The sequence below is a fragment of the Electrona antarctica genome (assembly GCF_951216825.1).
Source record: "Electrona antarctica genome assembly, chromosome: 4".
NCBI classification, from domain to species: Eukaryota; Metazoa; Chordata; class Actinopteri; order Myctophiformes; family Myctophidae; genus Electrona; species Electrona antarctica.
Window position 1 is genome coordinate 43,313,069 of NC_136809.1, and position 17,620 is coordinate 43,330,688.

At 41.3% G+C, this 17,620-nt stretch overlaps 2 protein-coding genes across 3 annotated transcripts; one reads left to right on the top strand and one right to left on the bottom strand.

Annotated features, from left to right (window-relative positions):
• Positions 1-4,201: 4,201 nt before the first annotated feature.
• Positions 4,202-6,617, top strand: LOC306921328 (uncharacterized protein; the record flags this gene model as incomplete). Its single annotated transcript, XM_079498437.1, has 4 exons — positions 4,202-4,342; positions 5,330-5,716; positions 5,834-5,867; positions 6,214-6,617. 4 exons carry the CDS (start codon positions 4,202-4,204, stop codon positions 6,615-6,617), a joined length of 966 nt encoding a protein of 321 aa, XP_079354563.1.
• Positions 6,618-11,175: 4,558 nt separating this feature from the next.
• Positions 11,176-16,121, bottom strand: LOC306922342 (tumor necrosis factor ligand superfamily member 14-like). Of its 2 annotated transcripts, XM_079499869.1 has the most exons (7): positions 15,693-16,121; positions 15,062-15,310; positions 14,075-14,107; positions 13,932-13,965; positions 12,664-12,741; positions 12,299-12,536; positions 11,176-11,402 (listed from the first exon to the last, which is right to left on the bottom strand). In XM_079499869.1, exons 2-7 carry the CDS (start codon positions 15,251-15,253, stop codon positions 11,216-11,218), a joined length of 762 nt encoding a protein of 253 aa, XP_079355995.1. In that variant the 5' UTR covers positions 15,254-15,310; positions 15,693-16,121; the 3' UTR covers positions 11,176-11,215. The 2 variants fall into 2 exon arrangements, with proteins under 2 accessions (XP_079355995.1, XP_079355996.1); XM_079499870.1 differs by lacking the exon at positions 12,664-12,741.
• Positions 16,122-17,620: the final 1,499 nt, after the last annotated feature.

Below are 17,620 nucleotides of genomic sequence, written 5' to 3' on the forward strand. Positions count from 1 at the left end.
ACAAACTACCCAATTATTGCAGTTACAATTAAATAGTAAAGTATTAAAGAAATGTAACTATAAACTATAAACAAAACATATTTGCTGAAAAATGTGCAAATAAAAGACTTCATGCATCAGCATAAATATTTGTAAAATGTGTGTGAATGGAGTGCATTCACAGTCACACATAAAGTGATATTGCCGGTTTAATGGGAGCATGTGAGACTGACATGGCGACAGTGCTCAGCACCTGTTCTGCAGCCTTAAGGCCTGGCTGAAGAAACTGTCTGTTCATTTGGCATTTGATGCTGCGTTACTTATCACCTGCCGGATGGTAGCAGCATGAACAGATTGTAGTTGGGGTGTTGCGTGTCTTTGATGATCTGCTTAACCTTGGCCAAGCACCGGTTGGCGTGTATGTCCTGGAGGGAGGAAAGCTCACCTAATACGGCAAATATTTGTATTTTGTATAGTTCCAGTTTAATTCATGCAGCCTATTGAGAGCTGAGTCAGCCAAGTACAGATCAACAATGCAAAAAGAGAAATGCATATTTAGAAAATACTCATCTTGAAGTGCAGACCCTGCCTGAACAATTAACATACTGTATCTTGTTCTATGTCTCACCATTCTGAATCCTGAGACATGTACAGGTATGTCATTTTGTGATATGTCATTTTGGTCTTAACCTTGATTGTGGCCTTTATGTTTCACCTTTTCAATCCACAAGTTTATCAACTCTTCGGGACTGCCTATTACTGATCATTTCCACCACATTTCAGGAACATCTGCCCAGTTTTTCTTACAGATTCCTGATCATTAGCCTGATGTTACCATTAACCATGTGTGTGTCGTAACAAATTTGGCTTCTGTGTCGAATATATTGTGCAACAAATCCACCAGTAAATTAGGCCTGATGTTACCAGTAACTGTTGTGTCACACACACACACACACACTACAGCTCCCAGCCAGGAAAGTTATGTGCTTATTAACTGCAATCATGCTTCAATTAAATGATGGCTTCCGTGTCAATATTATTGTGAATAGTGGATACTATGCTTGCCTTATATAATCAAAACTTTACAGAGCATTGGAAGATGTTTGTGCAATTGCTTATCCTACCTAGTCTATAAGAAAATATATTATTTTTTAAATTTAAAATAATTCATATTTGTATGTATGAGGATATACATGAGCTGAATGTAGCACCAGCAGTGCAGTGGTGATGATGAAGACTATCATCTCATTTCTCCACCTCACCCTTATCCACCCCATCTGTATTGCCATTAGGCACACAAACTAATCCCTTCATTTAAATGTTTTTGAGACAGGTTTAATATCTGAAAGTGTGGAATGTTAGCAAATTGCCAACCGTAGACTCTCATCCATAAACACAATGTTGCAGATTCATAGCTGTATAAACAAATAAATGGGCAGTTAGCTATTAGTCTAATTATTAGATTATAATAGCTAGTACTCGGTCCTCTTAAAATAAAAATAAAAATGTTTGTTGGCACAAATAAATAATATATGTTGTGATGACATTGACATTACTCACAATGTTACTCACACACTTGGCAAACTGCATGGGAAATTCCTGTGGCTATTATGACACTAGGATCTGTCAGGTAAAGTCGTAGGTGTTTCGGACTGGTTGTTGTTGTTGTTTGTGTTATGAACACTTCAGTAAACTACAGCTGGTTCCATCAGCCTGAATGAATCATAGAATTTCAGGAATTGCAGTGAGAAGGGGGTAAATCAAGCCATAATGGGTAAGATGAGCCACCCCATGTTACAAGAAATCCAAAAATAAAATGCAGTATGCAGCACAAAAAAAAAGATTGATCTTAACATTACTGCAGGTACATGACATGATGCTTTTGATCATATAGTGCAGTGGTTCTCAACCTGGTGGTCTACTCTGGACCCCCAGGTGGGTCCCCACATGATTTTGAGGGGAGTCCCCAATACCCCCCAATATTTATTATACAATATTTACAGTCTGCCAGGGCCAGGGCCTTGTATTGGCCGCAGCCCGCAGGTAAGGCAAGGGTCCCCATGGTCACAATGACCTGGGCTGGCCTGCCTGGGGGGTGGGGGGGCAGCAGCAGCTGAGCAGGAGAGCAGGAGAAATAAAGTTAGCTGGAATCTTGCTGGAAAAGAAAACAGCTTCAGGCAGATGCCCCCAAATGTGCCAAATTAACGGACTCTGACTACAAAAGGCACATCTCACCTCTGTCTCCAACCTTGAATGAAGAGCAACAACCAACAACAACATTCCAGGTTAAAATAAATGGATGGGTGGATAAGCATGATAACTTGGTGGAATGATCTGTAGGCTGTCCGAAATGATTAACTCTAAAGAATAGGCTACACATTCAGAATCAAGGTCATAATTTCCTAATCGGTCAGATCTCAGGAACAAAGATGTAGAACAACAGGTTTTTTTTATACAGCTTTAAATTTCAAAGAAATGTCTGCGTTTAAACTGGTAGAACTGTTGATGAGCAGTGGTGGACAGTAATATATTTATTGACATTATATAAAACATTACAGTTATAGCTCTCTTACTTCAGTAGCCTATTGTACCTATGTACAACATAGAAATATTGTACTTTTGTCTCAACTACTTGGAATCCAAATTTCTAAATATTTTATAATTAACCACTTTCAAATAGCCAATCTACAAGCTTGAAAATGTCAGATTTCTTTTATTTTTCTTTGTTCAAATTGTTTGAACCCTTGAGTGTTTATTTGAGTATACTTGTCTAGTGAAAATCTACATAACCTGATCTAGTATTTTCAAAAAGTCTTCTAAATGATTGTCTAAATTAAAAGGTGAGCACTCAAAATGTGCAGGTCCCAGGACATCAGCAGCCGACAACACAACAACAGGTGGGCACGGTGGAAACTTAAAAGCAAAATGGCTAAATAGCAGGCGATGCATTTGGCAACACAGTCCAACACTTTATAATGAGGACAAATACTTTGTAGTCCAACTCCTTATAATGCATGCTGAATGCACAATGATTCTTGTATTGTTGCTTGTAAATTGTTCAGCAAATTATCAATATCAAGTCACTATATGAGGCGAGCTATGACTTGACTTTGTTATTACAGTAGATCACATTACACATAATGGACCAGGGATGTGTATTCAGTTTCTTCATATTTGATGTCTCTTATATGTGAATAAACTAGCTGTAGGCTATGTATTCCTAATAACAAAACCAAGTCCAAGTAGAAGAGGTGTGTGTGTGTGTGTGTGTGTGTGTGTGTGTGTGTGTGTGTGCGCGCATGTGCGTGCGTGTGCGTGTGTGTGATTTAAGTACTCTGGTTTATAATAAATACATTTTATTATTGTCTCCACCAGGCCGAAGGCATGGGGAGAGAGTGTTTTGCACTCCGTCCGTGTGTGTGTGTGTCTGTCCGTCCTTCCGTCCGTCTGTTACCAGCTAATCTCCGGCACCGTTAACCTGGTCGATGCCAAACTTTGCACACACACTCCCTGGATGCCAATGATGAACCTCTGCCCCACATTTTCCAGAACGGCCTGTTATAGCGCCACCATGAGGCAGCTTTTCACATTTTTTACCTAAAACTGCACCGATCTGCGTGAAACGTTGCATGCACACTCCCTAGAGGCCAAGGACAAACCTTTGACCTGCATTTTCCGCATCTGCCTTTTATAGCGCCACCAGGAGGCCGACTTTTGTAAAACACATTTTTTGATATTACTCCTCCAGATTCTGTCCACAAATCGTTACACACTATCTCTATGGTCATGTGCTCAAGTTGGATCTGTCCGATATTTCATATTCCATCTTAATTGGCTATAATTGGCTTTCACAGTTTGCAAGATTGCCCTGTTTTGAACAAAAGCCTCAAATCATGAATGCAGCATGCAATTTACGTGAAATCTTTCACACATTGTCTTACTAGGCTGAGGAATATATCCCACCCTTTTCACATTGGCCTGTTATAGCGCCACCAACAGGTTGATTTTTGCAAAACACATTTTTGGAACAAAATGCCTCAAATCATCCAATTGCCATCAAAGGCGTATGAAGAAATGGCACCCTTTTCACATTGGCCTATTATAGCGCCACCAGGAGGCCACAACCTGACCTGCCCTGGTGGAGACTTTTTCTAGTTATTATTATTAGCAGCAGCAGCAGCTCAAAAAGACAAAGACAGAGTACTGGTCGACCCCAGTCATGATGGTGGTGGTGACTGAGGAGGTGGTTGACTTGGAGGAGGAGGAGGAGGAGGAGGAGGAGGTGGTACGGGTGGACCTACAGGAGGTGGTGGTAGAGGAGGAGCAGGTGGTCTTAGATGAGGAGGAGAACGGTGCAGCATTTGTATTATATTGCTTTCTTTTTGTTATTGTGTTAGAATGTAGCACAATGTTACTTCAGTACAGTATCCGAGTGTGAACTGTGCAAAAAGTGAAATATAACCAATATTTGATTGAACCAATCATACTTGTTTTCACCTTAAGATGGAGTGTGCCTTAGTGATTTTCCCATGCTTGTCTCATGACTTGGTTTGATCAAGCTAGAATTTCTGTACTTTGTTTCCTGAAACAATCCCTTTTGTGTAAAACAATGCCACACTTCACCCGCCCCTGTTGCATATGCATATGCCCCGAGGCGGATTTACGCAACACGAGGCTATAAACATCCATGGACAATGATTTTAGGTCACTGTGGGACCTAAAGTGACCTAAAATGCGCTCGCACGCCCTTGATTTCGTCGGTGTTTCGTTTCGCCGGCGCCATCAGTTCGCCGGTAGCCTTCGGCCACGTGCCACATGCCTAGAGGGCCTCCGCAACTCCACTTCCCGGGCTGAATTATGGGCCCAGCACGTCCCTGCCATGGGCACTGGCCCCATTGGCCCATCTCTCTGTCATTTATTGGTATCACATTGATAATACATTTTAAAGGCTTTAAATGTATTTAAAAACACCCTGACATACATTACTTTTTCATATACATTTTAATTCAAAAATATGCATTCATTTTTTATCAATTTAATTTTAATTATGGTATTGTCCCAAGCATGATGGAATTGCAACCTGGGTTGGAAATTGAAATTGATTGAAAGTTAAGTGGAGACCATTATTTGGAGACATTTGAAGTTTGGAGCATGTTCCCCTCTCGCTTTCCATCAAGCTAAACGGAAAGTTTGTTGTAAGCAGCGAGTGGGAGTGACGCGCCTGACACGAGGTTATTTCATGTCATCATGAGAGGAGGAGGAGGTAGGGAAACCCATGACTTCCTGGACTTTTCTCAATCAGAAATTGACCAGATATAAAGACAGGATGGTGCATATTGTGGCATTTCAGTTGATAACAGGACCTACGTTTCAAAACATCAAGGATCAGAGCAAGGGCCGTGGCTTCTGGAATAATTGCCCCAAACGCATGATACGCATCTCTAGAGAGGACTTAAAACAACATATATGGACTTTGTGGAGAGCCTCTCTGAGACGCATGCGTTTTCCTCTCAGTCTCATTAACACCAAAACCAGAATGGACGTGGAGTCTCTACAAACAAGTGCACGACCTCGTGTAAGGTGCCTGGACGTCTTCCTCGTGATGTCGGTCGTTTTCCTCTCTGTCGTGTTGGCAGCTGTCACCGCGGGTGGAGTGATGGTGGTGATGGAACTGCGTTCAGAAGTCGACCATGGTAGACCGCTTGGGCATGTTGTTGGCGATGATCCAGGGTACAAGGTGATTTATATAGACGCATGCGACGCATACAACTTAAGTAGCATATAAAATGATTTAGCTTTGCATTGCACGCATATTTAAATTCTAACCCCCTTTTTATTTATGTTTTCTCAACAGATGCAGAACCTTGTATACCTGGAGCCCACACGAAGTAAGTCTAACATGACTTAATTATTGCGTAAATTATTACTTTCAAAATGGAACACATGGGGTTGGAACTATAGGCCTACTTAAATATTTCACTATTATATTATTTTATAATATCCTAATCCTACTTCATGGCATATTCTATTTTTATTTTTTTACAATCTTACCTGTAATCTTGTGTTAATTTCAGAACTAAAATACATAGCCTGACTTTACTACCAGTGTTGGCACACTTTGCTTGAATAGGCTATGTTTTCTACTATTTTCAGTCCCTGGGCTCATTTCAAATTCCATTCCAGTTATGATCCATTCTCCTCAGATCTAATCTGTGTGCATGTCTCCTCCTGCAGGCCGTTTGAATAATGGCACTATGACTTGGGCTCCAGTGGACTGGCTCACAGCAGATTCTGTGGGAAGGATGTTCTCTTTCGATAGGAGCCATCATGCACTACAGACCAAGCAGGACGGCAGCTACTTCATATACCTTGACCTCAACCTCACTTGCACTTCTGTGCATTGCAGTGCAGGTCTCCTCACTGTAAGACTGGAAGATCAGCAACGGAAAGGTCAGCTCACCTGCATTGTGGAGCTTCCCCAGGGTGCAGTGTCAACCCCAGTGAGCAAGAAATGCTGGACGGTGGCGCGGCTACCTGGGGGGACGCAGCTGGTGGCGCAGATGATTGTGCCCCAACACAAACTGAAAAACTGGAAACTTGAACTTAATACAGGACTTGGGATGTTCCTAGTGGCCTAATCTGCGCTGAGTTGGGGGGCATAGCTAGATGAGAACAGCCTCACCAAGTCCATTTTGGATCAGCAGAGTAAGGGGGCAGCGCAAGGGAGACAACTTTGAAATGTTTTAGGATGTTTAATTGTTTCATGTTTCACCTGTGAACCTAACGACTGTGCAAGGAGAAAGGTTGATTACTCCACAATAGGACTTGAGCAAGGGTCTACAGAGAACTTGCAATTTTTATTTTAGGGTCAGTTTTTCCATTGCCTTAAAATAGGTTTCAACATGCATTTCAGCCTTTTTAGATTTTATAATGCCGTTGGACCTGTGTCATTTCTTAAATGTTCCATTTGTATTTTATTTAATAACATTCAGTTTTGTATTTGCAATGTTGTATTTATATATATATTTTTTGTTATTTGTTATATTTATGTAGATACCACTACTTTGGTGTTGGTGTGCAATAATGTAATTTTACCTATATTGGGTCCAACAGGTTATAATGTTGCTGGCTTCATTTTATAAATGGAGGATAGCATAATATTTTTGGGGGGGTTGCTTGGCAACCACACTAAGCTGTGCTCCAGAATCTCAATTCTACTGAATTGAATTGTTGAATTATTGTGCTTAGTATACAGTATTCATTTTTTAACACGATTCAGGAGAATGAAGTATAATATATAAAAAAAGTTTTTATGTGTACTCACTATTGTGAGAATGTAAGTCCTATGGACAAACTGGATATTCATTGTTGATTGTAAGCAATCTATATTTATCTATATATGTGGTCATTAAGTGATTAAACAGATGGTTTCACAGCCTTAAAACTCATTGTGTCCCATTCTCTTTGTGAGAGACACCATTTTTGTAAAGTAAATACATATTTTTTTTATAAATGGAATAAGTTGACATGGTATATGGGAAAGTTCCTAACTTCTTCCTTTCGAGAACTGACTTCATATCATTCACATCACATCCTGTTTTATGTGCTGTAACCACACTGAGTTGCTTGCAGCTTGGAAGATCTGTATGTAGGACAACACTTGCTACATCACACAAACGTAGGGCTAATATGTCAGATACTGTACAAATTCACGTTACTGTTCACATTTTAATAATGTATTTCATTATGTGCACTCTACACACACAGACCATTATACACAATTTTGATTTCACAATTCATCCATATCCTGGGGTTAAATAGGTGTAGTAAGCTACCGTTCAGTCAAACCAGCAGTAGCAGTGTATTATCTTGGCCGCTATGTGTGGGAGTCTTGTCTTGTTTCCTTGCAGTGCCAATGGTGATTGGAGGTGGAGCGACAACCTGGTCGTCTCTTTGCCATTCTACACCGCAGGCGCATCCTCAGCTATTTGCCATACCTGTGTGTATAGACTGTGCTATGGTAAAGGATGTGCTGCCCGTTCTTTCGATCCCCATTTTCTCCTGTTTTTGTGATAGTAATTGAATTGTTATTGATTTGTTTTTTGTTTCCATTCTTAGTTTTCTGTTCGGTTTCTGTAACCTTAACATTCGAGTGAGGTGATGTTCTTCCTCTTTTGCACTAGGTATGTTGGTGTGTGTTTTGTTTTTTTTGTTTTTTTTAATGTTGTACGTGTCACTGTGTGCCTTTGTTGTCTTGTACTGTGTATTGTTTTGTATTGTATTGTATTGTATTGTATTGTATTGTATTGTATTGTATTGTATTGTATTGTATCTGTATCTGTATGCTGCAGGGCGGGTCCTTGGGGTCCAAGACAAATTTCTCCCTTGGGAGACAAAATAAAGAAACCTTGAACCTTGTTAATGCATGTACAGTAGCCTCTACATTTATTTAGTAGTTTGTGTACTTTTAAAGGAGAATTTCAGACTAGAAGGCTTTCTTACCTTTATATGCAAAAGCGCATTATTGGCTATTTCCCCTACCATAAGCCCTCAATGAATTGAATTGAATGGGGCATTGGGTTGTTGTGCTAATTCGCTTATTTCTATAAAAATATATTTTTTGTATATATCCTCTCATCATAATGTAATCCCAAGCGGCACACGTTGCTACTTATTTTTGATGGAAATAAGCGAATTAGCACTAAAACCCAACCCCCATTGAGCCAATAATGCACTTTTACAAAAAATAACACCTGGACCTCTTAGGTGGGGACGTAACAACTACAAATAAAGGTAAGAAAGTCTTCTAGTCTAGTCTGAAATTCTCCTTAAGGTATCATGTGTTACTCCCTTGTTTTCACCTAGACCACAAAAAGGGGTCATAACAGTCACAAGCTGGAAGGTAATCGTGCATATAGCACACAGTAGTAGTATCATATCTCCAAATGACACACATTCGTCTGCAGCATTCAAGTCAAGATCAGAAACCAATCGCATCCTGTCTTTTATGCCTATGAGGGCAAGTTTATTGTCTGCCAGAGACAGTGTTACCTGTCCATTCACCTGTTTGGTTTATGTTTCTGTCCTTTTCTGTTATAACTTGCTTTTTAAAATCACTCCATTTCTCTTTTTAAAACCACTCCATTTCTTTGATCGGTGAAAGTTCCTCTGAAACTGTCTACAAACGTCTGTATGTATGGCTATTCTAAACCATATAACCCCCCCCAACACACACACACACACACACACACACACACACACACACACACACACACACACACACACACACACACACACACACACACACATCCTCTCTCCAGCACCAACCACATCCTGCTGCACGCAACCATGCGCCCCCACACACCCACGCGCACACTGCATCTCCCCAGGTTGTTTGTGTTGTGACAACAACTTCAGTATGGTCGCATTCTCTACTACAGTGCATGGTTAGGTCAGTGTGTGAAAATAATTCCTGTAAGTGCATGTGCTGTTTGTGTACACAACTGAATAAATGGTGCATATAGTGCCTTTATTGAAGGTGCAACAATCTGCATTATCATTCACACATTCACACACCAACGGGCCGGCAGAGGAAACCGTACAAGGCACCAAACCTGTGCATCAGGCACAATTCAGTTTTTAGCTGAAGTAGGCCTACAGCCCTACACTCAATAATTAAATGAAAAGGATCCATAGCCTACATTAAAATGAAGATTAAACGATAGAGGTAAGCATAATAAAATAAATAAAACAATTAACCAATACTTGGACAATAAGAGGACATGATCCTTTTTGTTGCTGAGCACAGATGGAGCTGCATGTCACTCTACCCTTCTGGCTGTGGAAGTGTCCCAAAACGTTACTTGATGTTGAGTGCCAAACATTATTTGGAATAATATTTTCTGAAACTACATTCATATTATCAAGGAATTCCATGCCACACCATTCATACAATTCTTCATAAAAAATGATGAAAGATTTTATTTACATTATTTGCAACAAATAACCAAGAAGGATGAAATAGCCTGAATATCAGATACTTATACTGAAAAATATACTTATACTTATACTGTTTGGCAAAATGTTTAGGAGTAATATAAATATGTTTTGTGTGTGTGTGTGTGTGTGTGTGTGTGTGTGTGTGTGTGTGTGTGTGTGTGTGTGTGTGTGTGTGTGTGTGTGTGTGTGCGACTGTGCGTGTGTGACGCAACTTGGCCTGTTGAGGCTGATTTGAAAACTGTCAAGTGGCATTTCTTCCTCGGCCTAGTGGGAATATGCATGCACAGTTTCACCACAATCGGACGCTGCATTGAGGAGTTGTGGCGATTTGTACAAAACGGGTACAAAGCGGGCTACTCCTGAAAAGTTTAGAAGCCAATCATAGCCAATCAGGATGGATTATGAGAAATCAAACAAACCCGTCTTGATCACATGACTATGGAGAGCATGTGTACCGATTTGCATGAGTTTGGATAAAATCTGAAGGAGTAATATTAGAAAATGTGTTTTACATATGTCGGCCTCCTGGTGGCGCTATAAAGAGCAGATGTGAAAAATTCCAGGCAAAGGTTTTTCTTTGGCCTCTAGGGAGTGTGCATACAAAGCTTTACACAGATCCGTGCAGTTAGAGGTAAACACTAATCGGCCAGTTATAGCGCCACCATGAGGCTGAGTTCAAGTGGCAAAAATGTTCAAGTGGCATTTCTTCCTCGGCATAGTGGGAATGTGCGTGCACAATTTCACGGAAATCACACGATGTGTTCATGATTTACGGCATTTTGTTTGAAACTGAGCACTCCTGCGAACTTTGGAAGCCAATCTTAGCCAATCAGGATGGAGTCTGAAAAATCTGAAAGACCCATTTCGTTGAATGGCTCTAGAGAGACTGTGTACCAATTTGCGTGATGTTTGAACAAAATCTGTAGGTGTACTGTCCAAAAAATTGTTTTGCACAAAGTGGCCTCCTGGTGGCGCTACAAGAGGCCAATGTGAAAACCTTGGGGCAGAGGTTCAGCTGTGGCATTCAGGGAGTGTGTGTGCAGAGTATGGCTGCAATCAAACCAACGGTGCCGGAGATTAGCTGTCCACAGATGGACGGACACGGACACACGGACACACACACACACGGACGGACGAGTGCAAAACATACTCTCTCCCCATGCCTTCGGCCTGGTGGAGACAATAATAAAAAGTGGAATATTTTCCCGACGCTGCACTGTCGAAACAGTGTGCTAATTTAGATCATAAAGGCCCCCATGAAGGTGTCTGTAGTTCCCAGAGGCATCATTTCACCAGCCTCCAGTTTGACGTAGATGGCATCTCCAGAGTACAGGTGGAAAACTCCACCCAGGAAGCTACTTAGCAGATCATCGCCAACGGGACCTCTCTGATTCTTCATACTTGCCCCTCTCCCACAGGGGAACCTGTTAACCATGTAAAGTAAACCATGTAAAGTAAACCTACCAAAATGTGGAACGCCCTACCAACAGTCATTAAGACATGTGAATCCCTTGACTCCTTCAAAACCGCTCTCAAAGGGCACCTACGGACAGCTGCAATTCGAAACTGGCCCCCGTAAAATCTGAATCGCCCCCCGCCCTTTTTCCCCTCACTGTATATGTTTATTTTCCCTTTTTACCTCCTTTATGATGAATTCATGATCTGTTCTGTTCTTTTACTATATAGAAGTGTCTATTTTGTACGTCTCTAAATGTTTTGATGAATTGAACATGGTGGACCCTCTTGTAAACAAGTGTAATGCTTAATTGGGTCGTCCACTCACAGTTAACAGTCTTTGTATTGAGTTTGTGCTTGAAATGTACTGTAATTCTGCAAACTGTTAATAAATATTTCAATCAATCAATCAATCAATCAATCAATCAATCAATCAAACTCTAGATTTAGTCAACTGAACCTGCCTGAGTTGGCTATGTACTTGGACCGCTTTTTTACATCTTCACTAAATATCTTAGCAGATCTACAAGCTCACAATGCAAAGTGAAATAATAATAGGGTCACCAGGGTTAACATGGATAAAGCCGGAGGCTAACATTTTCAGCGACATATTGAGCAACATTTCGCTAACACTTTGTTGACATAAATATGACTTAATTAATATGACCGTTGCTGTCAAAAAAGCCAACCTCCCTGTTCCATTTACATCTTAGTTAGATTTTTTTATTTTAATATTACTATTTATCAAACAGATAGATTGGTAGAAACTAGAAAGTTGAAACAGACAAGATATGAATATTGAGGAAAACACCCATAAAAACCCAGACCCTTAAGTGAAAGACTTAAGCATTGCGCAATGACTCACCTAAAAGCTTTCATAAGCTCTAAGGGCTTGCCATAGGCCTTGGTATCTCTCATGACCATGTGTTTGAGAGTAGAGCAGTTCTCTTCAGAGTTTAACTGCAACTTGGAGTAAAGGTAGTAGTAGCCTTCTCTCTCAATCCACAAGCGGCTGTCGCTGTAGGACATGTGATGCTGGAAAGCATCGCTCATGTTGTGTATCCACTGCACAACACCATTCTTATCCACAGGATGTTCTGAGCCTACAGGGTCAAGAGGAGAAAAGTGAGTTGTTTAAAAGCTATAATATGACACAGATGCGTCTTCAGGTCTAAATGGGTTAACAGAAAAAAAGGAAAAAACTAAAAACACTTAAGTAAAGGCACTAACATATCAGGTGTGCCGAGGGCTTCCATTGGATCTCTGGTGTACGTGTTGTTGTAGGCTCTGGTGGAGTGGCCTTTGTTTCTGTAGTACAGTGAATCAGTCAACAAACCAACAAACCAGTCAGTCATTCAATAAAGTAATCAATAAAGTAATCAATTATTTAAGTCATCCTGATTGATTTGCAGTGTGGCATGTATCTCAAATATCTCGACTGTGTACTGTGGCTCAGGAGGTAGAGCAGGTCGTCCAATGATCCATGGGTTGGCGGTTAGAATCCCGGCTCCTCCTGTCTACATGTCGAAGTGTCCTTGGGCAAGACACTGAACCCCAAATTGCTCCCGATGTGCTGGTTGGTACCTTGCATGGCTTCCGCCGCAATCGGTGTATGAATGTGTGTGTGAATGGGTGAATGTAATGCACATCTATGTAAAGCGCCTTGGATAAAGGCGCTATATAAATGCACCATTTACCATTGTATCTCTATCCTATCGTTGGAACAGCTGTCTATTAAAGTAAAGATGTTTGTGGAGCGTTGTGCAGGACGTCTTATGTTTTGTTGTTTCAGAAACATTGTCCCAGAGTTTGCTATGATTTTTACTTATTTGCTTAAAGATGTTCAAAAATAATGTATTAAATAAATACCAGAAAGACACCCTGAGGGCGAGAAGTGACGGCAGACTGCTGGGTGAGGGCTGGCGCTTTGGCATGGGTTGTCAGATCAACATATGGAATGAATTCTGTAATGGCCATATATGGAGCGTGTCTTGAGTGTGCAGGGTTTGATGAGGTCGGATCAACATATGGAATGTTATACACATAACATACGTGTTAGTGAAACTTATATTCAGCCTATACACCTTTTCAAGCCACTGACATTGTACTGTTGTATTGTATCTGTCTGTTAAATGGACCGAAATAAATTAAAAAATATATCTCCCACCCCCCTTTTCCCCTCCTAATAAAGGTGTATGTAATAAATGCTATATAAATTATTATTATTATTATTATTATTATTATTATTATTATTATTATTATTATTATTATTATTATTATTATTATTATTATTATTATTATTTGAAATAATAATGAATAATTCAAAAAGCATTTGTGTCTGTGTGATTTATCTTGTGCTTGTATAGCAGAATAAACTAAGCTCTGCCAATCACTGCTCTTTGGGATATGATGTAGTTCTGCTTTTTCATGGAGCCGATTATGCAACAACTGTATGACGATGTAGTTAATATTGACGATATTAGGGATTGATAGTGTACCTTCAGATCCAACCTGCCCCATGATGTTTCCGCTCTAGAACAGAAAATTGTTTCAGAACACCAATAATTATGATGTAGGCTACACATACAATACACATCACGCACGCACGCACGCACGCACGCACACAGATACACATACTTACAGGCTGGTGCGATGCTGTGGTGCTGGGCAGATTCTAAAACATTTATAGAGAGGCAGAGAGAGAAAGACAGAAATAGAGAAACACAAATATCACTGATTGGTAAGATTTGAATTTGTTCTTGAGCAAGATGTGTCTGGGGTTTTCACTGCTTGTAAGAAGAGGAAGTGAAGTGATCTGCAAAGCAGATAAAAGTGTGCCTGATCACATAATACTCAATATTGTCATCTTGTGAAGATGACAGATAGGCAATGTTATTGTGGGGGAAATGTGGGCAAGGCTTATCTTCGGTCTGCTCTTCACAAATTGGTCACAGACAAATCCAAAATGTCTGCCTGTTGCGAAAAAGGACTAATAACGAATATATATAATATATCTAAAATCTGTATAAAAAAAGAAAAACAAATCCCCCAAAATTAGATCTTGCAGGTGAGGTTTGACTGAAACAAGTGTGAGTATGTGAGAAGCCAGAGAAGAAGGGAAGTTGTATCATAGAAAGTGTCTACTGAGGGAAGTCATACAGTATTATGTGGTGACATAATACCAACTACACGCATGTGACTGTGTCTGACTGACTCTGACGCACAAAGAAATGTGAGGGAGATTCTCAAGAAAAGAAATTCCAACCACAACATGGAAAGACACTTTTCCATATGACCTCTAGTACACGCAATACTCGCATACACGCACGCACGCACGCATGCACGCACGCCAGGTCATCTTCGTCATGACCTGACGAAGATGTAACTTACACATAACTTCGATGTGTAAGATGTAACTTACACATCGAAACGTTGTCGCCTTTTATTTGCACCCTGTTATAATAAATCAAGGGCCTAAATCGTATGAGCTGCTCCAGTGCCTTCTTGTTCGCAAGTTATCTGTCCTGCTTCTGAGATGCACCAGACTGGCCTGCTATAGGCTAGAGGCGCGGTTGGAACTCCCTTCTACATTAAACAAAACAATACATTTATACAGCAGCACACTCACCACTGTCTTGTTATACAGGTAAAAGATGAAGCATGCTTCAACAATGACTCCAAACAGCGCCAATCCCACTAGTATGGTCTGGAGCCTCTGGCCGATCCCTCCCCACTTCAGGTGTTTTCCACTGGGCACAGAGTTGGCCCGGATGTCCACCACAAACACTTGAGGGCAGCCCTCCGTGACTGCCTCAGCCATCCCAGCAAATGACACTCAGCTGTGGATGCAGTGACGTTGGTTCAGATGGCCCTATACCTGCAGAGGTATGGATGGACACAGAATCATATACAGTACTCAGTAGATTGTAAAAGAAACAGACACAGCACGTTGTGAGCGTGTAGACCTGCTATTTTTGCGTTTATGTTTTTCCTTCAACAAATTTGCCCAAAATATGAGGTCAGGCTTAATGTGCACATACATTAGCTCAGTGGCCTTGTGCTTAATATTATGCTTTAATTCAGTCTGATCAGAAGCAGGAGTATCCCCACCAGTGATTAAAAGTGCATGACCAAAGGGGGATATCAAAAGCAGAGGCATGATAATTTAACTCTGAGACTGTAGACATAGATTAATTAAGGCAACAGCAAACTTGGATTGATCTTTCTCATTTCGCCTGGTTTGGAGTGACGCAACCTACCAAGTACTGGAAATGATTCACCACCCTGTCACTGGAGTCCCATAAGAAATCATCTGATGAAATGACTTTTCTTTCTTTTCTTTCTTTTTTTTCCTGGTCAAGGCCTCTCTGAATTGATGGAACGAGAAGATTTCCTTTGATTCTGTTGTCAGTCTGAGGATTCTTCACAGATTCTATTTGGTCATCTGGTGGTCCAGTGAAGATAGTTTCACTGTCTTCGGTGTTCTTCTGGGATACTTAAGTGTCAAAAGATTCAAGCACACCATTCCAAAGGTGGAGGGCAGCAGTAAGGCAACATTCTCCGGCCTCAGATGGAAGTTTCCAAGAGCCTCCCTGGAGGATGTCTTCTCCACCAGTTTGCGGATTGCTCTCCGATCTCTCCTCTTCTCTCATTTGTCTGTCTGCTGTCAAGTGTACATTGTTGCTCAGCAAGCCTAGGCAAGGAGGAAATGCAGATGACAGGGGAAGAGAAAGACTGAAAGAGTGCACCCTGCATATGTATGTATTGTGTTCGCGGGACACTCCCTTATCGTCCCTCAACTGACACTTCCTCTCTCTCTCTCTCCCTCTCTCCCTCTCTCTCTCTCTCTCTCTCTCTCACACACACACACACACACACACACACACACACACACACACACACACACACACACACACACACGCTCTTATTCCAGAGCGACTCACAGTAAGCAACACACACACACGCACGCACGCACGCACGCACGCACGCACGCACGCACGCACGCACGCACGCACGCACGCACACACACACACACACACACACACACACACAAACACACACACACACACACACACACACACACACACACACACACACACACACACACACACACACACACACACACACACACACACACACACACACACACACACACACACACACAATTGTGTCCTGAAGTGTGTATTTAATCAGACTAACATGACAAGTCTTCCTCTGAGGTACATTGGCAGTGTGGTTTCGGACGGATGATAGACAGTCACAGCAAGAATTGAATTCTCTTAAACTCGTTTGCATTTTCCAAGCTGCTCCAACAACAGGCTACAATCAGCAATCTCTTCTGGCAGTAACCTTCTGGCAATCTTTGCCTCCCCATGTCCTGTATGTATACAGTACATTCAATACAGTGCAGCTGTTAGGGGTATGGCTACCAGGGCATGAGAGCCAGAGGTTAGCCAGACGATAGCCCATTCAAGTTCAGTGTGAACCAGTGGACTGGACTGGCAGCTGCCAGTTCACCTCCTGCCCTTGAGCAAGGCAATAAAGAAGTCCTAACTGCTCGGGTGCTAGTGCCAGCCCATCACTCCCTCCATTTCTCCACATTGCATACATGCCTTGTGTGAAAAAAAGAATTCCCCATGGCTTAATTAGTCATCTTCATGTTAGTTGAACAGTCCACTGACTCTACTCTCAATGTGGATATAGATTATAAAAAACAACATGAGGCAAAATCATGTGTTGGTCAAACCATCACCAAACCATATTTTATGCACTATTAAAAAATAGCTGATCTACAAGCTCACTAAGCATGGGTGCATCTTGTAGATCTGCTACTTTTGATAAATCTAGAACAATTTGCTTCACCCCCCGAACCCACCTCACCCCTGTCCACTTTGACAGGCTGGAATGGCTTAGGGTTGACGCCAGAGTTCAGCATCTTGCAATGGGTCTGGTCCACAAGATTCGATACACCACCAAGATACCCATGTACTCTAAATACTTCCTTAATGTCAGCATAGTCCACATCCACAATACCAGAGGGAGTTCAACAAACCATGTGCAACCCAGATTCGGCACAAACAAGGGACTAAATTAATTTCGCTCCTATGCCACCAAAATGTGGAACGCCCTATCAACACTCATTAAGGCATGTTAAAAATGGATTAGCATGTCTTAATGACTGTTGCCC

Coding starts and splice junctions, on each gene's coding strand:
- LOC306922342 (XM_079499869.1), bottom strand. CDS start 15,253: ATGGCTGAGGCAGTCACGGAGGGCTGCCCTCAAGTGTTTGTGGTGGAC. Junction 14,108..15,061: donor ACCTGTATAACAAGACAGTG/GTGAGTGTGCTG, acceptor TAAATGTTTTAG/AATCTGCCCAGCACCACAGC. Junction 11,403..12,298: donor GAGCTTATGAAAGCTTTTAG/GTGAGTCATTGC, acceptor CATGGTTAACAG/GTTCCCCTGTGGGAGAGGGG.